The following is a 23,769-nucleotide window of genomic DNA, read 5'->3' as shown; positions in this document are numbered from 1 at the left end:
TTTTCAATTTGTAAAAAATTGCGTTCCACGCTAGGGCGGCCACTATCTGTAGGTTTCATCAAAAGTGACTGGAATTAAAAGTAAGATATGGCAAATGTAAAGTGGCCGGCCGAAAATTGTGGTACAGTATTTTTCCGTGTTCGTCTTGATTTTTCAAAGCCATGCCGACTGTAATGTTCGGTTAGTCTTCGATTGCATAATTGTCTGGTACAGCTCAACAATTTAGTGCTGGTTGGATGCGTTCTGCAAGGTTTCTGTCGATGCTTTGGTAGTGATACTGTTGGAGAAGGCAGTCGAAAAGGAAACATACCATTCAAATGTTTTCCAAGAGGAAATCTGAGTGAAAAAGGCGTGCTGAAACTACATTAACTGGCCACTGGCCATTTAAAAAATTCTAGACATGGGCAATTATAGAAATGCTGGTCCGCCGGTAAATTCGACCGCCTCTCTTCGCTCCACGGCCTTTCAGACCAGGAGCGATGAAAGGCCGCAGTATTCTCAGGCATTAGTTGGAATTACTCATTTTCACGTGAAGTAGTAAACTTGCTTCAGTCTCGAACCGAACTATCGCCCTCAGCAGGTGTTTTGCTTGTTTTAGTGTTTCTTTCTGGAGGTGATGCAGGGCTCCCCGATGTTGGTCGCTGCAAATTTATGGAATACTATTGCAGCGCGCTTAATTGTAGCACAGCTCTCGTCAAAGAACTCCAGAAAGATCCTTCAGGAAATTGCAGGTAATGTGTCTTCGTAATGGAGTTTACAGATTGTAAAGAAATGTTAATGAGATCTCTGGTGACCAATAAGTTTGGCACCAAAATACTAATAACGCACTGACCTCTAGACAGCTCTTGGTAATTAGCTCTCATTAACCGAACAGGAGATCTCTATGGGAGAATCTTGACCGAGGTCGTGAGTACAGACCTCACTGCGTTCGGTCTGTACACACGAGTGAGGTCAAGATTCTCCCATACAGACCGACTATGCTCGTTTAAGAAGATATTTATTATATGGCGCAAACAAGAACAATTTTTATATTCTTTTAATGTAACCGGTTCGTACTAACTGACATTTTGCTTGCGAACGGCAATGAGCTGAATTTAATTCTGCCAAAGTTGCTCCTAATCTTTACTTTTTTTTTCTCATCAGGCTTTTTGGCACTTCCATAAATAAATATTGTTAGATGAAAATAGTGAATGATTTTGCATTTTGGTTTGCAACTTTTTCACTGCAAAACATTTCCGGTCTAGATGCCGGTCTAGGTGAGAAAATCTAGACTGCTTTCAATATCGATTTCAGCCAATCAAATTCGTGAATTAGGTAGTTCCCAGTCCTTGTCAAGCCAGAGCCATATAACAAGTTGAAATTGTTAAACGTGCGAAGTGTTAGACTTTTTTTAGACAATAGAGAACAGACCTATTCAATGGTAACAACTTGGGTACGGCCAGCTATGAAGGAGGCTAAAAAAGTAAAACCTGAATTTGAAACTTCTCCTAATATATAAATAATTCATTTTGTTTTATTTCTCAAAGCCTAAATTTGAATTTTGATATATGAAAATTATAAGCTTTTTTTAAATCTTCGCAGGACTCATAAGATAAGAAATTTGCTAAAGTAACTGAGCGCTTTCCATTCTTATTTAAATACCGAGCGCCCATGGTAGTTCAGGTGATTAGCCTATCGCCAAATTTGGATTTAGAGCTCACAAAACAAGTTTGATTTTAAACTTGTGAGTTGGAAATGCTATAACAAATAGAATTCGGAGCGGAGCGTCCTGACGAATCCAATAGCCTTGCTTGTCCAAGATCATAGTAAATGATAAATAACTGGCGCCCCGCTCCGGGTGAAAGATCAGTTACACTGCCTTTGTTAATTCGCCATTTCCACAATTCCCATAAGACACCTTGTTTGCCCCCAAAATTCTGCATAACCTTTGTTTCCCATTTCTCCTGGGTATCACAGTCGTCCCAAGAGAAACTGAAGACAATGCTTATGCAAAATTTTGCGGGGCAAACAAGGTGTATATTATGGGGGATGTGGAAATGACGAATTATGAAATTTCCTCTCTTTGCATGCAAGTGCTAAGTACAACCAAATGGTCAACTGCATTGTGAAGACACTGAAAGTTTGCCATGGAGACGCGCTGTCGCACAGTCTGCTGGAGGGAATTGTTCGTCAGAGCTTCAGTGAGAACAGCTTGTGTTCTTATGGTGCCCTAGAAATACCCACCATGTCGCCAATGGTAGCCATTTCTCCTTGTTCTGGCTCCTTCAGCAGCGAAGTAAACGCTTGTGTGAAAAACTTCCAAGAAAAATTTGCCGCGAACAAGTCGGATCCTGCTCTTTGCATGTAAGGCAAAGTTTAAAATAAACCATCGGCTGGAGAATGAGTGAGCGAGTCAGTCAGTCAGTCAGTCAGTCAATCAGTCAGCCAGTCAGTCATTCATGCAGCCAGTTAGTCAGTCAGTTAGTCATCCGGTCAGTCGGTCAGTCAGTCCGTCAGTCATTAGTCAGTCAGTCTGTCTGTCAGCCAGTCTGTCTCTGTACTGAGTCAGTAAGTCAGGCAGTCAGCCAGTCAGGCAGTCAGGCAGTCAGTCCGTCTGTCAGTCTGTCAGTCTGTCAGTCAGTCAGTCGATATAATATAATATCTGTAATGATAACAACATCAGTCATATCACGCTGTTAAACAACATGGGCTCTTTTACACTTCTAGTCTATCACAGTTTCAACAATTGAACAAACTATACACGTACGACATACTACGAAGTTCCAAAGCGACTGATATCTGCTTTGATATTAAGGTACTGGTAATCAGTTAAAGTTCCCGAGGCAACGACGTGACCTATATAGTCTATATAATGAATTATTTTCTAATCTGTTTTATTTGTTGATTTCAACAGGGAGCAAGCCAAAGCAAAGCAGTGTTTGAACAAACTGATTGCTTCTGACTGCGATTTTCCCCCTGCGATCCAAGAGATGTTTGATTTGAGTCTCAACGACCACAATCCCTTCTGCGCAAGCAATAGAGACCCGGGGGCGACCGGAAAAGACCAGTGTGAAGGTTTAGAGGATCCCAGTGAAACCTTCAGTAACACCAAGTCCGCTGGCTTCAGAAATGGCTTATCGCCGGCACTTCTGTTGCCTTTCGTATCATTTTTGTTCTTTGTCAAGTTTTAAAGAAACTAAACCGTGCCTATATAATTTTACTTTGGTATGTACAAGTGGCTTAGTCGTCAACGGTGTATATGCGAAGTCTTGATCCGGGGAAGTTAACAACACACTACAATTGTTTTTAAACTATTCTGAAATAGTTTAGCAACGAAGGTGTAATCCTGTATTGCAAATAAATTATTTATTACTGGGAAAGCGGAACTGGACTTCCTTTACAGCGTCATTGTACTTTGAGATCAGTATCGGTTTAAAAATAAAGGTAAGTTTAACAGAGTTCTCGTTTTTTGAGTGGTTTTCACTTGAGCGTCAAAAGTAATTCGTATTTGCTTCAGTGGATTTTGCATCACCACGTTATAAGTAACAGGTCAAAAACGAGTGCGAGTTTTTCTTCAGGGGTTAATTCCAAACACCGAGAAACGGATAAAAGCACGACGCCGAAGGAGGAGTGCTTTTATTGTTTCGAGGTGTTTGGAACCCCTGATGAAAAACGAAGCACGAGTTTTTGAGCTGCCTTCTCAAACTAGTGTGAAAATTTAGTAGAATTGTTTCCGAAAAATAGGTAATTAGAAGGCGTGCTCAATAGGCTATTGTTTGTTTCTTAATCGTGGTAAATGAAATGAATATTTGATATGCGGCGATGCGAGCGGGTTTTTTGGTAGATTAACATTACGCCGCGTGATGGGGTATTGTTAAAAGCAGGCCCGCGGCCCACGGCCTGCGACGGTCCGGCGGCCCGAAGGCCCACGGCCTGCGACGGCCCGGTGGCCCGGTGGCCCAGTCCTGATTTTCCACAGTTTTTTTGTTCAGCGGTAAATCCACGCGCATGCACAGCTCTGCATCGGGTTTGGGCGTGCAAAATGGACGACGGTGAGTTTGAATTCGTTTACCATTTTAATAATCATTTCAATCCTTTTCGATCCTCTCTTTCGGTGCATGTTGCTAGGTGAAAAACGTTGTCACTCTCTGTTTATTCGTCTGTTTACAGAACCCGATAGAGAGGAAGTCCATTCTCAAACGATATAAGTTATTGCGCTATCGGTTTCTGTAAAGAGACGAATGAACAGAGAATGAAAACGTTTTTATCTGAACAACATGTAACAAACAGAAACAAGGATTCAAATGATTAAATGGTAAACGAATTCAAGCTCACCGTCATCCATTTTGCACGCCCAAACCCGATGCAGATCTGTGCATGCGCGTGGATTTACCGCTGGACAACAAAACTGTGGAAAATCAGGACTGGGCCGCCGGACCGCCGGGCCGTCGCGGGCCGTGAGCCGCGGGCCGCTGGGCCGTCGCGGACCGTGGGCCGCAGGCCTGCTTTTAGCAAAACCCCGCGTGATGGAGGTCGAGTCCAGATCAGAACGATTTCGCGCTCCTAAAACTTTTTCTTAAGGTAATTCCTCTGAAATTAAAGTGACAATAGATTTTTGTTCAAACTTTGTCCACTGAATATTTGTCATATGATAACTTCAATTTTGAAATAAAAAAGGGGGGTGCCCATGCTCATTAAGGAGCAGTGAGGCATTGAAAATGCCCCATTTTGGCATTATTTAATGCTTATTGTAAAAACGTATTCCCAGTAATTGTTAAATCTTTTTGAGCCCAGACTCATAAGAAAACGCATTAAACTACAGTCAATACATTGTGTCGGACACAAATAAACATTTTAAGTTTGATTCAGACAGAAAGCTAAATCCTTGATTAAAAAATTGAACCAAATTTCTTGACGTGGTTACCGACTGCAAGATAAAAAAGACCACAGTGTATCTGCTATTTTTCTTATTTATTCAATTTTCAGCAATAGGAATTAGATCAGTCTTTCCTCACGCGAAGCTTATGATTAGTTGATTACAATGACTGGAAAAAAAATTGGGGTGCCCGTGCTCGTTGGTGAGCTAGAGCCATTTTTCAACTGAAAGAGCTCAGTATCAAGGCAAATCCGTCATGTTTTCAATATGCGCGTGCACGAGCGCGCGCTAATGACGCCATAAATTATGCGCAGTAAGGATGCGCAATGCAAATGTGAGGAATTACCTTAAGAAAATGTTCTGGTGAATGACGCCGTTCCAGCTTCAACTAGGTATGAAAACAAGTGGGCTGTGAGCATTTTTGCCGAATGGCAGAGGTTAAGAGAGGTTAAAGTTCCGGTATTAGATTGTGGTGGTCTCTTCAAGGACTACGATTTACATAAGGTTACCGCTCTGAGCGCAGATATTGCCGGAATGGACGCTCTGTCGCTGAGCTATTGGTTGTCAAAATTCGTGATGGAGGTAGCTAAAAAGTCCGGTGGAAGATACCCTCCCAAGACTGTTTATGGTATCATTTCTGCCCTCGAGCGTTATTTGGAGGAGAAAAATGGATCCGAAGCTTTAAATCCTCTGGACGCTGGTGACAAAAGGTAATTGACAACTTTTAGACCGCATTGATCAGAATTTTAAAATGCACTATTTTGGGAATTGAATTTGGTGTGTTGTTTTTCGAAGGTTTGTCCAGTTCCGACGTTGCTTAGATGCCGAGATGAAGGATAGCGTTCGAGAAGGGCTTCATGTTAAGTGCAAGAAGGAGGAGAAGGAGTTTGTGAGCGAGCAAGAAGAAGCAACATTCTTGCCGTATTGTTGTTGTAAGTAATGATTGAAGCGGCAAACATACTGTATTTAGTAGTAAAATTCAAGTTCTTGATTAGTGTCTTGATCAGTTTTTGAACCAATCGAATGTGTCTTGATCGGTATGTTCATTGGGTATCAAAATACATGCACCTGACCCAATTGATGCAAGCTGATTGGGTCATCAGCACATGAATAATTAATGAATTTGAGAAGCTTAATTAAAACACTTGCGCCACTTTGTCGTCAAATCAAAAGTAAAACAAAATCAGTCGTAACTCACTCGCGCACTTTTTCCTGCGTTTACTAGATTGTCTATGTCCTTTGTTATGGGTCAGCCTGATTAATTTGGTTTTGGTTGGCTCTTTTCATGTTTATGGATGCTGAATTAATCAATCAATCGATCAATCATTTACGTACGTGCAGATAAAAAACGAAAATAACAAAATGAATTAATGCGGATTCGAGGCGCTTTCGGACGGGCACTTGGCATTTTCGAGACACTCGCGTATGTAATTGCAACTTGAAGCTGCCGCACACTCGGCGATTTTTTGTCCTGACTAACCCCGTTGAGGCTGGGTGCCGAGTCATCCAAAATCAAGATGGCACACTAGCCGACTAGGCCCGGCAAGACGTTTTGAGATCTAGCACTAAGCCCCAATCTTGTCGCAGACTTGTCTGGATTCACCACACAGTAGCCGACAAGTGAATTTTTTTTGTCGGCCGACAAAAAATCGGCAAGTTTGCGGCGGCCTTTATATGTGCAATAACTGTCTTTTTAACTATTTCATTTCTGGTCGGTTTCTTTTCACGGCTTTATCAGATTTATGGTGGTTCAATAGGGTAATCATTTATCGCGTTGCGCGCGCTACTGTAATGCTTTAAATGGTTTTTTTTTTGGCATTTTTATGCCCAGTTCTCTCAAACTTACTAAATGTAATAGGCAATAATGAAATTATTAATGCCCAAAAAGAGCGTTTTAACCGTTTATGTGGCTCTATTCGTGATTTTTTTCAGTTTTCTACAGTGAGATTTTATGCGTATTGTTCTGCTTGTTTGTGCTTGTGCTGTGGGCGTCCTCGCTAACATTATGCTTATGCTTGTGCTTATGTCATAGTGAAAACCAGGCTCAACAAAAGTTGCTAAAACGGCAATGGTTAATGTGTGTAAGCTTACATAAATACTGTTGGCATAATATTCTTTACAATCCATCAAATATTTTCACGCGCGCGCGTTTGGTCTAAATGCATCACGTGACTGAATATTCCTCAGGTAAAACGGGGGAATAGCCGAGTGTGATAATCCAGCAAATATTTTCGCTCGCGCCCGATTGGTCTAAACGCATCACGTGAGTGAATATTCCTCGGCTAAAACTGGGGAATATCCGAGTGATAAACCATAATTTTCAAAACCGCGCGCGTTGTGAAAATATTTAAAGGATAAATAAACACAATAGCCTCCATTTGGCGCGAAAATATGTTCGGATATTTGTCATCTGTTCCGAGAAGCGTAGCTCGAGGAAAACTGTTCGCTTCTAGGAACAGATTATGTCCGCGGACAAATATACGAGCATATTTCCGCACCAAATGGAGGTTATTGTTTATATAACCTAAGTTTTTCCAGCCGCCCAATTGGCACATTGAACTTGATTTTTTATCTACAAAAACGCAGATCTCAGAATAATTTATAATGGCTCTAATAAACAGAGAAGTCTGATGTGATTGAAACAAAAACATTTATTAGTTTAAAAAAAAGTGCAATTTCGCTACATAGCTTATCATAAAACAGTTAACACCTGAGGGCCGCCTTTATACTCGTGCTAAATTTTATATTATAGAAAACAAAACAAGTTGTTGTTTTAAACTAAAAACGCTTCCACTTATAAGGATGAATATCACCGTACTCTGTTGTTTCAAATCTTAACAAAGAGCAACAGCGAAACAAAAGAAAACAACAGAACCTGCACGACACTAGGTTTAAGGCCAGCGGCTGCGTTGAACGGGTTGTCCAGATCTCTCACGCCATCGCACTGATCCTTTCCAGTCGCCCCAGGGTCCCGACGGTTGGGACAGAAAGGATTGTACTCGCCGAGATCCAAGTCTAACGCTTCCTGGAGGAGAGATGGAAACGTGCAATCCGAATCTATCAGGTTCTTCAAACACTTCTTTGCTTTGGCTTGCTCCCTGTTGAATTCAATATATTCATAGACATTTCAAAAATAGGTCATTTCCGAGTTTTCTTGTGCCTCTGTTTCAAAACCAGTCCTCGTGCAACACCTGCCATATGAAAATGAGTTCATTTGCATGAAAATGAACCTGTGGGGAAAGCACATTTTCAGATGAACGGTTTCGTACCAAGACTCGTTTAGAAACAGAGGCAAAAGGCAACTCGGGTATGGCCTATTAATCCTGCCCAAGAGAACAATGACAGGATCGTAATCTCTTGTCCAGCCGACATTTATAATTAGGTCTTACGACACTGATCAGGCAAATAGACTGGGGCAAGATTTCACTTGTGACGTACTTGGTCATTGACGCCACGTATTGCCTTGGTAACAACGATTGACGCTTCTCTAATAGTCAATGGTGGTATTGATCATATACATTAGAGCCTGAGAGACCAAAATCTAGTGGATAAAACTTTCTTTTTTTTTCCAATTTGATTAAAAATATCCTCTTGAAAACCTTGTCCTTCCTAAGTTAAGAGGGTGGGTCAGGTAAAATACGGTGCGCATTCAAGGCCCTCAGGGAGACGCCTCTACCCAACTTTCGTTGAGTATCCCTGAGTTAAAATTGAATATCCCTAGTATCATAAGTGCAAATGACTGAAGAGACAGCATAAGGTAATTATTTTAACAAATGAATGTAACTCACGGGCAAAGTGACGGGTCCGACTTATCTGCAGCGAACTTTTCGTGGAATGTTTTCACGCATGCGTCTGCATTACTGCTGAACGAAGCAGAACACGGAAGGCCAGCTGATCCCGGGGGCATGGTGGGTATCCCCGCCATACCATCAGTACATAATGCGCTTTCTTTGAAAGATTGGTAAACAATTCCTCTGACCTGGCTTTCAGGCAGCTCGTGGTTAAAACAAATCTGTATCGACTTGCTCACGCAATCCACAAGTCGGTTGTATTTAGCACTGGAATATAAACAGGCAAACACAGGGTTAGAGCACGAGTAGTCCCTCTTTCTTTTACTCCGTTGAACGTGACCATAAATTAAATAAACTTGAGAAAAAAATGGCCCGCACGAAAACAAAAGGGGACTGAGAGCGCAAAATGGACAAAATCGATATTTCTGGGGCCGCACATACCTATTTAGCCCATACAATGAAGTACCCACTCACGGGCAATTAACCAACCTGCAATCTCCGTTTGGGTCTTTTTGGAGACTTTGGTAAAACAGCGTGCTGCATTTAAGGCCATCACAGTAGTACTCCATGAAAGTGCAGCTGCCAACATTTGGGAGTGCTGCGTCGCTTGCAGGAACAAGCACTGGAGGAAACATAACAACAACAGCAGCAAAGACTAGCGTTAGCCTGAGAGGTACTTCAATATGCAGAAACGACATGTTATCTTTTCTCGTGTACTAGTGTATCATACGTGTATGTTATTCTTAATATTTCGAAATTCTTGACTCGGCTTCCACTAACGTCCAATAAAGAATCAAGGAAGCCAAGCACATCCTTTGGGAACCATCCCTTTCATACTAATTACACTAATTACTAATTACAATCAATCCCGCGGGAGCCTACCGCGATGCCAAGCGCTGATTGGTTGATTTGAAACGGCCTGTATGTCTTGTTTTAAGCTTTGCACCGATCGTATTGAGAAAGCTGTATTCGTGATTTCAGCATCGATTTTCTCGGAAAATGTTGAAGGGATGAAGCTCAAAATTCGGCGAAGAGATAGGGAAAAATCTCAGTGAATGGCTCTCTTCAGAGCCACCACAAAAACAAAAGTCTAGGCTTTCGTTTGCTTTAATTCTTTAATTTGTCATTGTTTTGTTGATTGGAATATTTTCCACGATACACATATATGCGATATATGGACGTTTGCGCTAATTGTTTCTGTTGATTCATCTTCGATATTTTAAGCTAAAAACTGGAGACCATGTTGATTTAAAACCCGCGCCAATTTTTCAAAACCAGACTCGCAGTTTTCCAAACGCTTTATCTATGAAACCGGGGCTCCTGACCCCCATCGAAAAACTCGTTTCCAACTGAGACTCTATCCGTAAGGCCAGGCAAGCTTTTGTTTACGTCCAAACGTAAAATTCTCATTGTACCTGAAAAAGGCTTCTTTGGCCAGCCGAGATATAGTACACCTTAAAAAATCATCCTACGTTGTGTCGGTTTCTGCTTTTATATTCTTCATTATTCTAAGCTGGAAGCACAAATATAAGCAAACATTTGCAATCGCTTGCTTGTTTGTCGTGAACAAACTCCGTGCGACTGATTCGAATATTTCCCCTGATGAATAAAAGTAGATAGTAGTTACATTGCCGTTCCTTGTTTCAGGCTCACTCTTATGGATCTTACCTTCAGAGTATTTTTCCACCGATTCCAAATAATATTGGACCGGATAAAGACTGAGCTATCTGTCGCGACTGCAACTGATCAACAAATGCAATCAAACTACAACCAATGAAATATAGTTGTTCCCATGGTTAACATCCCAAAGCCAAGGCGATTCAAAGTCGTGTTCGTGAACACATAAAATAAACTTTAAACGACGAGGTAGTCTCTAGCTTTAGAAATCCGCTTTACAAAGCTCAGACGTGCTCAGACTACTGCAATCTCGTTCTCAGCGTCTTCGTTCCCTTTGACCAGCGGTCGGAAAACGAGAGCTCTGGGAGCAACCATTTTGAAATAACCGAATTCTGCCCATCCAGTTTACCTGCGCAGTCTGCATCTATGGCGCACGCCTGAAATGGTTGCTCCCGGGGCTCTCGTTTTCCGACCGCTGGTCAAGGGGAACGAAGACTCTGGGGACGAGATTGAGGCTACTACGAAAACCAAGGGGTGTGCGATAGTCTTTGCGCATATGACGTATGACTTCATTCAAAATGGCGCAGACAATGCAGGCGTTCGACGAAAAAGTCTCAAAAAAAGTCACTCTTGAAACCACAAGCCACCCAAGATTATGAACTGCGTTCTGCGAACGCAATGAGTTTCTGAAGCTCTCGTAATAATCGACTAGCCTCTATTGTTTTACGAGCCCTCATTCTTGTACGCGACCAGCTCTAGTTACGACCACTGTTTTGAATTTCCAAGGTGGTCGCTTACGAGAGCTTCTACTGTATCTTAATTCTGGGGTCAAATAAAGCGGGAGCCACGCGCCCAGATTGGTTTCCTTTAGGGGTTCAATTCAAAGTTTGCTAACAGTGTTTCTTTTATTAAAACAAATGTAAAGAGTTACGGTCGTTTTTCCAAAACGTTGTATTCGAGGAAATTTATGCATTATTATATGGCTGAGTAAATTTCATTGTGACTGGCTGATGTAGGAGAGTTAGGAGAGCGTGACCTTTGGTCACACTATTGGGGGCACGTAATGACAGTGTGGTTTTGACAGTATTTAGCAAGTTCTTTTTAGAGAAGTGTATGCAGGAGTTTTCGATCGAGCCGCGCTCATTGCTGTGGAATAAACGCCAAAGGGCCAAAAGGCTCGTGCAATTTTGAGAGAATTTCAAATATCACTCGTAGTGTAAAATGTAAATCCTTATTCACCTATATAAATTAAATTGAAACGAAATTGAATAAAGTCGAACCTCCCGTAAGCGCTTACGGAGGTGGTAGCTTACGAGAGCTTAGACCATGCTTATGGGGTCAAAATTTTGCCTCATTAACATATGGTAACTGCACAGACTTACCCCGTGTTTAAAACGTTTTATTTATGTGAAAGGTCAACTTCGAGAAAATCCGGAGCTTCCCATTGAAAAAATTTCAGTCTCTTGTACTACCCAGGAATGCGATATTGCTACAACATCTTATTATCCAATGTACGCTCTATTATCTGTTAAGTGGTCGCTTACGGGAGGTTAAAAACAGAAGAAAGTTTCAAACTTTTAGCTCTAAAAGTGGTCGCGGTCGATCAAACGGTGAAAAGCTATCAAGGTTTAAAATAGCAGTCGACACTTTGATAACATTTGCTGGCGTATTTTTTACCGGGGAAATAGAAAGATAGAGTCGCTATGATGTTTCAAATTGAAGTCAGTTTTGTATCCACCGGACGTGACAGCGATAAACCGGGGACCATAAAACATTTGAGATGATAAGAATTGAAAAGAGTTTAATTGGTTTTTTTAAATGTCGAGGGGTCTGAGGTTTCGGGGTCTGAGGTTTCGGGGTCTAAGGTCTGAGGTCTGAGGTCTGAGTGTTTTCTTGAGACCCGGTCGCAACCGGAGGTTTGATTGTATTATATTTAGCAATCCACTGGGCCTAAAACCAAGGAAAGTGCTTACACAAGAGGCTCTGGGCCGTATTAGATCGAACACTCACCAGAATTCATTAAATACTCAGTAATACTTCATGATCATCAAAAGACGAATGATTAAAATCCATCCGAGAATCAGCTAAAAATAAATAACAATTGGTCATGCATGGATGGATGAAGCAATATTCCTTGCTGAATCTCAATTAGTTTGAAAACGTAGTTCACGGGCGCGATGTCCGACTCGGACACTGCCAGAAAAGCCAAATTCGCCCAAAAATGATCGACGAAATGTTCTGAGGTTTTCAAGGAAGCCTGACTCGAAATACACCTGGAATATCCTACAGAATCCGGCCGTCAACTTGCATGAATACGACACACTCTACAACGCATCCACACTGAGGTGTGGAAGTCGTGATTTGTGTACGCCTTCAGGTCGGAGCACTCTAAGAGGAGTTTAATTTGTGTCCAGTGCCCGCATTCGACTTGACTCAGCTTGAAAACTGCAGTGCGGGTTGGATGCTCTAGGATTCTATGGTGTCCATCCGACTGCGTACACATTCGAGGCTACACGATGATATATTTTCGCTTTGGTAACGTAGTCTAAGTACAGTATGAGAAAATAAAAACAAATCATGCTGTAGAACATCCATCAGTATGCCTGAAGTGCATGTTACAAACAGGAAGAGCAGAAGCGAAGAACACTGTGCTCACGATTCTCGAGTAACCCGGGTCGAGTAAGCACGATGTTTACACAAGGCGAGGCCTCTTAAAAAACACATGAAGCTATCTACAATTTTATTACTTTAAACCTGCAAACCTTTAAGTTTAGCAAACTGAATGACTTACCGAGGGCAAAAACCACGGCAAGGAAGGTCATCTTGTCTTTCCAGCCTTCAAGATGTCGTAATGTAGCCTGCGTAACAAGAGTAGAGCTTTTAACGCGTGTAATATTTGCTCAATTCCTGCAATTTTAACCCGGAGATTGGGGTGGTTTAGCAGATATGCAAATGATATGCACATGATGTCCTTCCGTCATCTGTAAACTTTTTGGAGTAATTCCGCTGACCAGTAGATAAAGCTCCTGAAACCACTGTAGTTCAAGAGACCACCTCATTTTCTCTTGCTGTAGTTATAGTCAATATTGTAGGCAAATGTATCGTTTTACATTTCTAGACTGCGATTGTTGCACTAAAAATGGAAACCTGTTTTGTTAATTTGCTTTCTGAGCATAGTTCATTTGACATTTCTATTACAATTCTAATCTTAAATTAACAGTTAACTGTAAATAAGACCAGATGTTGGCCTTTGTAATACGCATTGGGAACATTTTTTATGACAGAGGTGAAGTTGCTGGAAGCTGCTATTGTAAATTTCCGCTCCGAAGTTTAGTAAAGATTGACAAGAGGCAATCCACTCTACATATCCATGGTACTACTACTGGAGGGCCGAGCTCCTAAAGTTAAATTTAGGATCAAAGAGAACAGTTTCGTTGAGTCCACAGTAGCATTTGTCGAAAAAGTCTCTAATAAAAAACATCGCGGTCTCGCGAGCCTCTAAAAAGCTCATGATCACGCCAGATTAGTAAGTTTCAACCGCGGGCATGGAATCCACTGCGAGAAAATCCTGATCTTGAGGACAAACTCTCCATGTTACGCAAATTAGCAGTGATGAAACATATTTAAAGTCACATTGGAAGACGAATCCCATGTAGCGGGAACGAGGAGAACTAGCGAGATCTAGCTAGATCTGTCACTTGCTATGTAAATGTGTTTTAAGTGTTTAGAGTGAATAAAGCATTGTCATTGTCATTGTCCTTCACGAACTGAAATCCAATCCGAGCATTAATTAAAAGTTTCCCCAAAGACAAAAAATTTTGAGCTTATTTGTTCAAGCTGATACATTTTGACACTTTAATAGGCTGATGAGCTAGTTACACAAAAACGTTCGCGAAAAGCTTTATATGTCTATTTGTAGAGAGGAAGTCCAAACCCGATGCAGATCTGTGCATGCGCGTGGATTTACCGCTGGACAAAAAAACTGTGGAAAATCAGGACTGGGCCGTCGCGGGCCGTGAGCCGCGGGCCGCTGGGCCTTCGGGCCGCCGGGCCGCTGGGCCGTCGCGGACCGTGGGCCGCGGGCCTGCTTTTAGCAAAACCCCGCGTGATGGAGGTCGAGTCCAGATCAGAACGATTTCGCGCTCCTAAAACTTTTTCTTAAGAAAATGTTCTGGTGAATGACGCCGTTCCAGCTTCAACTAGGTATGAAAACAAGTGGGCTGTGAGCATTTTTGCCGAATGGCAGAGGTTAAGAGAGGTTAAAATTCCGGTATTAGATTGTGGTGGTCTCTTCAAGGACTACGATTTACATAAGGTTACCGCTCTGAGCGCAGATATTGCCGGAATGGACGCTCTGTCGCTGAACTATTGGTTGTCAAAATTCGTGATGGAGGTAGCTAAAAAGTCCGGTGGAAGATACCCTCCCAAGACTGTTTATGGTATCATTTGTGCCCTCGAGCGTTATTTGGAGGAGAAAAATGGACCCGAAGCTTTAAATTCTCTGGACCCTAGTGACAAAAGGTAATTGACAACTTTTAGACCGCATTGATCAGAATTTTAAAATGCACTGTTTTGGGAATTGAATTTGGTGTGTTGTTTTTCGAAGGTTTGTCCAGTTCCGACGTTGCTTAGATGCCGAGATGAAGGATGGCGTTCGAGAAGGGCTTCATATTAAGTGCAAGAAGGAGGAGAAGGAGTTTGTGAGCGAGCAAGAAGAAGCAACATTCTTGCCGTATTGTTGTTGTAAGTAATGATTGAAGCGGCAAATATACTGTATTTAATATTAAAATTCAAGTTCTTGATTAGTGTCTTGATCAGTTTTTGAACTAATCGAAAGTGTCTTGATCGGTGTGTTTATTGGGTATCAAAATACATGCACCTGACCCAATTGATGCAAGCTGATTGGGTCATCAGCACATGAATAATTAATGAATTTGAGAAGCTTAATTAAAACACTTGCGCCACTTTGTCGTCAAATCAAAAGTAAAACAAAATCAGTCGTAACTCACTCGCACACTTTTTCCTGCGTTTAATAGATTGTCTGTGTCCTTTGTCATGGGTCAGCCTGATTAATTTGGTTTTGGTTGGCTCTTTTCATGTTTATGGATGCTGAATTAATCAATCGATCGATCAATCATTTACGTACGTGCAGATAAAAAACGAAAATAACAAAATGAATTAATGCGGATTCGAGGCGCTTTCGGACGGGCACTTGGCATTTTCGAGACACTCGCGTATGTAATTGCAACTTGAAGCTGCCACACACTCGGCGATTTTTTGTCCTGACTAACCCCGTTGAGGTTGGGTGCCGAGTCATCCAAAATCAAGATGGCACACTAGCCGACAAGGCCCGACAAGACGTTTTGAGATCTAGCACTAAGCCCCAATCTTGTCGCAGACTTGTCTGGATTCACCACACAGTAGCCGACAAGTGAATATTTTTTGTCGGCCGACAAAAAATCGGCAAGTTTGCGGCGACCTTTATGTGTGCAATAACTGTCTTTATAACAATTTCATTTCTGGTCGGTTTCTTTTCACGTCTTTATCAGATTTATGGTGGTTCAATAGGGTAATCATTTATCGCGTTACGCGCGCTACTGTAATGCTTTAAATGGTTTTCTTTTTTTTGGCATTTTTATGCCCAGTTCTCTCAAGCTTACTAAATGTAATAAGCAATGATGAAATTATTAATGCCCAAAAAGAGCGTTTTAACCGTTTATGTGGCTCTATTCGTGATTTTTTTCAGTTTTCTACAGTGAGATTTTATGCGTATTGTTCTGCTTGTTTGTGCTTGTGCTGTGGGCGTCCTCGCTAACATTATGCTTATGCTTGTGCTTATGTCATAGTGAAAACCAGGCTCAACAAAAGTTGCTAAAACGGCAATGGTTAATGTGTGTAAGCTTACATAAATACTGTTGGCATAATATTCTTTACAATCCATCAAATATTTTCACGCGCGCGCGTTTGGTCTAAATGCATTACGTGACTGAATATTCCCCCAGGTAAAACGGGGGAATAGCCGAGTGTGATAATCCAGCAAATATTTTCGCTCGCGCCCGATTGGTCTAAACGCATCACGTGAGTGAATATTCCTCGGCTAAAACTGGGGAATATCCGAGTGATAAACCATAATTTTCAAAACCGCGCGCGTTGTGAAAATATTTAAAGGATAAATAAACACAATAGCCTCCATTTGGCGCGAAAATATGTTCGGATATTTGTCATCTGTTCCGAGAAGCGTAGCTCGAGGAAAACTGTTCGCTTCTAGGAACAGATTATGTCCGCGGACAAATATACGAGCATATTTCCGCACCAAATGGAGGTTATTGTTTATATAACCTAAGTTTTTCCAGCCGCCCAATTGGCACATTGAACTTGATTTTTTATCTACAAAAACGCAGATCTCAGAATAATTTATAATGGCGCTAATATACAGAGAAGTCTGATATGATTGAAAAAAAAACATTTATTAGTTAAAAAAAAGTGCAATTTCGTTACATAGCTTATCATAAAACAGTTAACACCTGAGGGCCGCCTTTATACTCGTGCTAAATTTTATATTATAGAAAACAAAACAAGTTGTTGTTTTAAACTAAAAACGCTTCCACTTATAAGGATGAATATCACCGTACTCTGTTGTTTCAAATCTTAACAAAGAGCAACAGCGAAACAAAAGAAAACAACAGAACCTGCACGACACTAGGTTTAAGGCCAGCGGCTGCGTTGAACGGGTTGTCCAGATCTCTCACGCCATCGCACTGATCCTTTCCAGTCGCCCCAGGGTCTCGACGGTTGGGACAGAAAGGATTGTACTCGCCGAGATCCAAGTCTAACGCTTCCTGGAGGAGAGATGGAAACGTGCAATCCGAATCTATCAGGTTCTTCAAACACTTCTTTGCTTTGGCTTGCTCCCTGTTGAATTCAATATATTCATAGACATTTCAAAAATAGGTCATTTCCGAGTTTTCTTGTGCCTCTGTTTCAAAACCAGTCCTCGTGCAACACCTGCCATATGAAAATGAGTTCATTTGCATGAAAATGAACCTGTGGGGAAAGCACATTTTCAGATGAACGGTTTCGTACCAAGACTCGTTTAGAAACAGAGGCAAAAGGCAACTCGGGTATGGCCTATTAATCCTGCCCAAGAGAACAATGACAGGATCGTAATCTCTTGTCCAGCCGACATTTATAATTAGGTCTTACGACACTGATCAGGCAAATAGACTGGGGCGAGATTTCACTTGTGACGTACTTGGTCATTGACGCCACGTATTGCCTTGGTAACAACGATTGACGCTTCTCTAATAGTCAATGGTGGTATTGATCATATACATTAGAGCCTGAGAGACCAAAATCTAGTGGATAAAACTTTCTTTTTTTTTCCAATTTGATTAAAAATATCCTCTTGAAAACCTTGTCCTTCCTAAGTTAAGAGGGTGGGTCAGGTAAAATACGGTGCGCATTCAAGGCCCTCAGGGAGACGCCTCTACCCAACTTTCGTTGAGTATCCCTGAGTTAAAATTGAATATCCCTAGTATCATAAGTGCAAATGACTGAAGAGACAGCATAAGGTAATTATTTTAACAAATGAATGTAACTCACGGGCAAAGTGACGGGTCCGACTTATCTGCAGCGAACTTTTCGTGGAATGTTTTCACGCATGCGTCTGCATTACTGCTGAACGAAGCAGAACACGGAAGGCCAGCTGATCCCGGGGGCATGGTGGGTATCCCCGCCATACCATCAGTACATAATGCGCTTTCTTTGAAAGATTGGTAAACAATTCCTCTGACCTGGCTTTCAGGCAGCTCGTGGTTAAAACAAATCTGTATCGACTTGCTCACGCAATCCACAAGTCGGTTGTATTTAGCACTGGAATATAAACAGGCAAACACAGGGTTAGAGCACGAGTAGTCCCTCTTTCTTTTACTCCGTTGAACGTGACCATAAATTAAATAAACTTGAGAAAAAAATGGCCCGCACGAAAACAAAAGGGGACTGAGAGCGCAAAATGGACAAAATCGATATTTCTGGGGCCGCACATACCTATTTAGCCCATACAATGAAGTACCCACTCACGGGCAATTAACCAACCTGCAATCTCCGTTTGGGTCTTTTTGGAGACTTTGGTAAAACAGCGTGCTGCATTTAAGGCCATCACAGTAGTACTCCATGAAAGTGCAGCTGCCAACATTTGGGAGTGCTGCGTCGCTTGCAGGAACAAGCACTGGAGGAAACATAACAACAACAGCAGCAAAGACTAGCGTTAGCCTGAGAGGTACTTCAATATGCAGAAACGACATGTTATCTTTTCTCGTGTACTAGTGTATCATACGTGTATGTTATTCTTAATATTTCGAAATTCTTGACTCGGCTTCCACTAACGTCCAATAAAGAATCAAGGAAGCCAAGCACATCCTTTGGGAACCATCCCTTTCATACTAATTACACTAATTACTAATTACAATCAATCCCGCGGGAGCCTACCGCGATGCCAAGCGCTGATTGGTTGATTTGAAACGGCCTGTATGTCTTGTTTTAAGCTTTGCACCGATCGTATTGAGAAAGCTGTATTCGTGATTTCAGCATCGATTTTCTCGGAAAATGTTGAAGGGATGAAGCTCAAAATTCGGCGAAGAGATAGGGAAAAATCTCAGTGAATGGCTCTCTTCAGAGCCACCACAAAAACAAAAGTCTAGGCTTTCGTTTGCTTTAATTCTTTAATTTGTCATTGTTTTGTTGATTGGAATATTTTCCACGATACACATATATGCGATATATGGACGTTTGCGCTAATTGTTTCTGTTGATTCATCTTCGATATTTTAAGCTAAAAACTGGAGACCATGTTGATTTAAAACCCGCGCCAATTTTTCAAAACCAGACTCGCAGTTTTCCAAACGCTTTATCTATGAAACCGGGGCTCCTGACCCCCATCGAAAAACTCGTTTCCAACTGAGACTCTATCCGTAAGGCCAGGCAAGCTTTTGTTTACGTCCAAACGTAAAATTCTCATTGTACCTGAAAAAGGCTTCTTTGGCCAGCCGAGATATAGTACACCTTAAAAAATCATCCTACGTTGTGTCGGTTTCTGCTTTTATATTCTTCATTATTCTAAGCTGGAAGCACAAATATAAGCAAACATTTGCAATCGCTTGCTTGTTTGTCGTGAACAAACTCCGTGCGACTGATTCGAATATTTCCCCTGATGAATAAAAGTAGATAGTAGTTACATTGCCGTTCCTTGTTTCAGGCTCACTCTTATGGATCTTACCTTCAGAGTATTTTTCCACCGATTCCAAATAATATTGGACCGGATAAAGACTGAGCTATCTGTCGCGACTGCAACTGATCAACAAATGCAATCAAACTACAACCAATGAAATATAGTTGTTCCCATGGTTAACATCCCAAAGCCAAGGCGATTCAAAGTCGTGTTCGTGAACACATAAAATAAACTTTAAACGACGAGGTAGTCTCTAGCTTTAGAAATCCGCTTTACAAAGCTCAGACGTGCTCAGACTACTGCAATCTCGTTCTCAGCGTCTTCGTTCCCTTTGACCAGCGGTCGGAAAACGAGAGCTCTGGGAGCAACCATTTTGAAATAACCGAATTCTGCCCATCCAGTTTACCTGCGCAGTCTGCATCTATGGCGCACGCCTGAAATGGTTGCTCCCGGGGCTCTCGTTTTCCGACCGCTGGTCAAGGGGAACGAAGACTCTGGGGACGAGATTGAGGCTACTACGAAAACCAAGGGGTGTGCGATAGTCTTTGCGCATATGACGTATGACTTCATTCAAAATGGCGCAGACAATGCAGGCGTTCGACGAAAAAGTCTCAAAAAAAGTCACTCTTGAAACCACAAGCCACCCAAGATTATGAACTGCGTTCTGCGAACGCAATGAGTTTCTGAAGCTCTCGTAATAATCGACTAGCCTCTATTGTTTTACGAGCCCTCATTCTTGTACGCGACCAGCTCTAGTTACGACCACTGTTTTGAATTTCCAAGGTGGTCGCTTACGAGAGCTTCTACTGTATCTTAATTCTGGGGTCAAATAAAGCGGGAGCCACGCGCCCAGATTGGTTTCCTTTAGGGGTTCAATTCAAAGTTTGCTAACAGTGTTTCTTTTATTAAAACAAATGTAAAGAGTTACGGTCGTTTTTCCAAAACGTTGTATTCGAGGAAATTTATGCATTATTATATGGCTGAGTAAATTTCATTGTGACTGGCTGATGTAGGAGAGTTAGGAGAGCGTGACCTTTGGTCACTCTATTGGGGGCACGTATTGACAGCGTGGTTTTGACAGTATTTAGCAAGTTCTTTTTAGAGAAGTGTATGCAGGAGTTTTCGATCGAGCCGCGCTCATTGCTGTGGAATAAACGCCAAAGGGCCAAAAGGCTCGTGCAATTTTGAGAGAATTTCAAATATCACTCGTAGTGTAAAATGTAAATCCTTATTCACCTATATAAATTAAATTGAAACGAAATTGAATAAAGTCGAACCTCCCGTAAGCGCTTACGGAGGTGGTAGCTTACGAGAGCTTAGACCATGCTTATGGGGTCAAAATTTTGCCTCATTAACATATGGTAACTGCACAGACTTACCCCGTGTTTAAAACGTTTTATTTATGTGAAAGGTCAACTTCGAGAAAATCCGGAGCTTCCCATTGAAAAAATTTCAGTCTCTTGTACTACCCAGGAATGCGATATTGCTACAACATCTTATTATCCAATGTACGCTCTATTATCTGTTAAGTGGTCGCTTACGGGAGGTTAAAAACAGAAGAAAGTTTCAAACTTTTAGCTCTAAAAGTGGTCGCGGTCGATCAAACGGTGAAAAGCTATCAAGGTTTAAAATAGCAGTCGACACTTTGATAACATTTGCTGGCGAATTTTTTACCGGGGAAATAGAAAGATAGAGTCGCTATGATGTTTCAAATTGAAGTCAGTTTTGTATCCACCGGACGTGACAGCGATAAACCGGGGACCATAAAACATTTGAGATGATAAGAATTGAGCAGAGTTTAATTGGTTTTTTTAAATGTCGAGGGGTCTGAGGTTTCGGGGTCTGAGGTTTCGGGGTCTAAGGTCTGAGGTCTGAGTGTTTTCTTGAGACCCGGTCGCAACCGGAGATTTGATTGTATTATATTTAGCAATCCACTGGGCCTAAAACCAAGGAAAGTGCTTACACAAGAGGCTCTGGGCCGTATTAGATCGAACACTCACCAGAATTCATTAAATACTCAGTAATACTTCATGATCATCAAAAGGCGAATGATGAAAATCCATCCGAGAATCAGCTAAAAATAAATAACAATTGGTCATGCATGGATGGATGAAGCAATATTCCTTGCTGAATCTCAATTAGTTTGAAAACGTAGTTCACGGCCGCGATGTCCGACTCGGACACTGCCAGATGTTGAAGCGACCTTTGGGGAAATTAGCTGATCACTCCAACACTCTTTGTTTGGTTGCTTCTCTTTTTATTTCCACTATTGATGACCTGGGTACAATACTCACAACGTTCTCTTACTTGTTGCTCTTGACTGGTTACGGCAATTACTACAACTACTAGGAGCTAACTCGTCACGTTCCTTTTAAAGGGACAACCACGTCATCCATCAAATCAATGTCAATCTGTCAATTAGGCTAACGTAATGCCATGCGCAGTTCGAATAAGGTTCTATTGCGACTGCGCACCAAGCTACTTAGCATATTTTCCTTCGAGGTTATCGAGGTTGACTAAAACGTTTTCTACCTTGATTTTAACCGACTATTCTAAAGTGGCTGACCTAAATAAGGTAACGTGAGCAATATAAAAGTTACAATCTTCGTTCTTACCGATTAAAAGTTTAGGATAGCACTAAGTTAAAAGATAAAAGTTGTTGTTAAATATTTCATACAACATAAGTGTTACAAGAAATAGGTTTGCAAACTCCCAGCTTCGTGGGCGGGATTTCCAGTTAAAGCTATCCATCTCATTAACTGGACGTGCTCTTGGTACAAACATCCTTTAATGAGGTGCCGCTGCTATTGTTAGGAATCTTTTCTTTATTTGGGTAGAAGTGTGAATTAGGAATAAATTAATTTAAACATCGTTATCAAACTCCTTGAAAAGGTCAGTAAAAAGGGCAAGGTTTGACTGAAAAATTGGACGGGAGACTGAAAATAAGTTAAGGAGTCTAACGCGACTAATTCCAAAAAGAGCGCATCCAAAATCTAGATTTCAATTTTTACTTCATTTTCTCGATCGACACCCACGAGTAAACAAACGAGTTGCTGGACAACGCAGCTAAACCGAAAACATGCAGTGCAGCAACGGTGCTCGCAGAACATGAATGTACCAAGGTATCCTACCACGAATCGGCTACAAATTATTGAAGTAGACACTACATTTTCAAAATAGTTAGATTACATGGCACCATTTCCAGTTTAACAACGGTCAAGTAATTTTACACATATTTCACTGAAGAAGTAGTTCCTAGGAAACGCAGCACCTGCGTACACATCAACAACGGTAAGAAAAGGCAACATTTTCTTAAACACCTAAAATATTCCAATATTATATTTCGAATGACCAAAAAACCTATTTCTCAAAACATTACCATTAACTTTTTACCCATTATCACAACGAATAAATATGGTTGGGAATTTATATCTTGCTTGCATTTTTATTGTTTTACACAGAAAAGCCAAATTCGCCCAAAAATGATCGACGAAATGTTCTGAGGTTTTCAAGGAAGCCTGACTCGAAATACACCTGGAATATCCTACAGAATCCGGCCGTCAACTTGCATGAATACGACACACTCTACAACGCATCCACACTGAGGTGTGGAAGTCGTGATTTGTGTACGCCTTCAGGTCGGAGCACTCTAAGAGGAGTTTAATTTGTGTCCAGTGCCCGCATTCGACTTGACTCAGCTTGAAAACTGCAGTGCGGGTTGGATGCTCTAGGATTCTATGGTGTCCATCCGACTGCGTACACATTCGAGGCTACACGATGATATATTTTCGCTTTGGTAACGTAGTCTACGTACAGTATGAGAAAATAAAAACAAATCATGCTGTAGAACATCCATCAGTATGCCTGAAGTGCATGTTACAAACAGGAAGAGCAGAAGCGAAGAACACTGTGATCACGATTCTCGAGTAACCCGGGTCGAGTAAGCACGATGTTTACACAAGGCGAGGCCTCTTAAAAAACACATGAAACTATCTACAATTTTATTACTTTAAACCTGCAAACCTTTAAGTTTAGCAAACTGAATGACTTACCGAGGGCAAAAACCACGGCAAGGAAGGTCATCTTGTCTTTCCAGCCTTCAAGATGTCGTAATGTAGCCTGCGTAACAAGAGTAGAGCTTTTAACGCGTGTAATATTTGCTCAATTCCTGCAATTTTAACCCGGAGATTGGGGTGGTTTAGCAGATATGCAAATGATATGCACATGATGTCCTTCCGTCATCTGTAAACTTTTTGGAGTAATTCCGCTGACCAGTAGATA

General features: G+C 41.5%; 3 protein-coding genes across 3 annotated transcripts; 1 reads left to right on the top strand and 2 right to left on the bottom strand.

Moving 5' to 3' along the window:
• Positions 1-594: 594 nt before the first annotated feature.
• LOC145503419 (uncharacterized) lies at positions 595-2,957 on the top strand. The gene is made up of 2 exons (XM_081482882.1): positions 595-731; positions 2,074-2,957. The coding sequence occupies exons 1-2, from the start codon at positions 652-654 to the stop codon at positions 2,345-2,347; spliced, it is 354 nt and encodes a 117-aa protein (XP_081339008.1). The 5' UTR covers positions 595-651; the 3' UTR covers positions 2,348-2,957.
• A 4,539-nt stretch (positions 2,958-7,496) lies between these two features.
• Positions 7,497-13,174, bottom strand: LOC145502967 (uncharacterized). Its single transcript, XM_081482385.1, has 4 exons — positions 13,055-13,174; positions 9,136-9,268; positions 8,644-8,913; positions 7,497-7,953 (listed from the first exon to the last, which is right to left on the bottom strand). Exons 1-4 carry the CDS (start codon positions 13,083-13,085, stop codon positions 7,683-7,685), a joined length of 705 nt encoding a protein of 234 aa, XP_081338511.1. The 5' UTR covers positions 13,086-13,174; the 3' UTR covers positions 7,497-7,682.
• A 3,545-nt stretch (positions 13,175-16,719) lies between these two features.
• LOC145502947 (uncharacterized) lies at positions 16,720-18,933 on the bottom strand. Its single transcript, XM_081482358.1, has 3 exons — positions 18,358-18,933; positions 17,866-18,135; positions 16,720-17,175 (listed from the first exon to the last, which is right to left on the bottom strand). Exons 1-3 carry the CDS (start codon positions 18,564-18,566, stop codon positions 16,905-16,907), a joined length of 750 nt encoding a protein of 249 aa, XP_081338484.1. The 5' UTR covers positions 18,567-18,933; the 3' UTR covers positions 16,720-16,904.
• Positions 18,934-23,769: the final 4,836 nt, after the last annotated feature.

This window comes from Orbicella franksi, chromosome 11, assembly GCF_964199315.1.
Source record: "Orbicella franksi chromosome 11, jaOrbFran1.1, whole genome shotgun sequence".
Lineage (NCBI taxonomy): Eukaryota > Metazoa > Cnidaria > Anthozoa > Scleractinia > Merulinidae > Orbicella > Orbicella franksi.
Note: the sequence above shows the minus strand (reverse complement) of the source record. Positions and strands in the feature narration are given on the sequence as shown.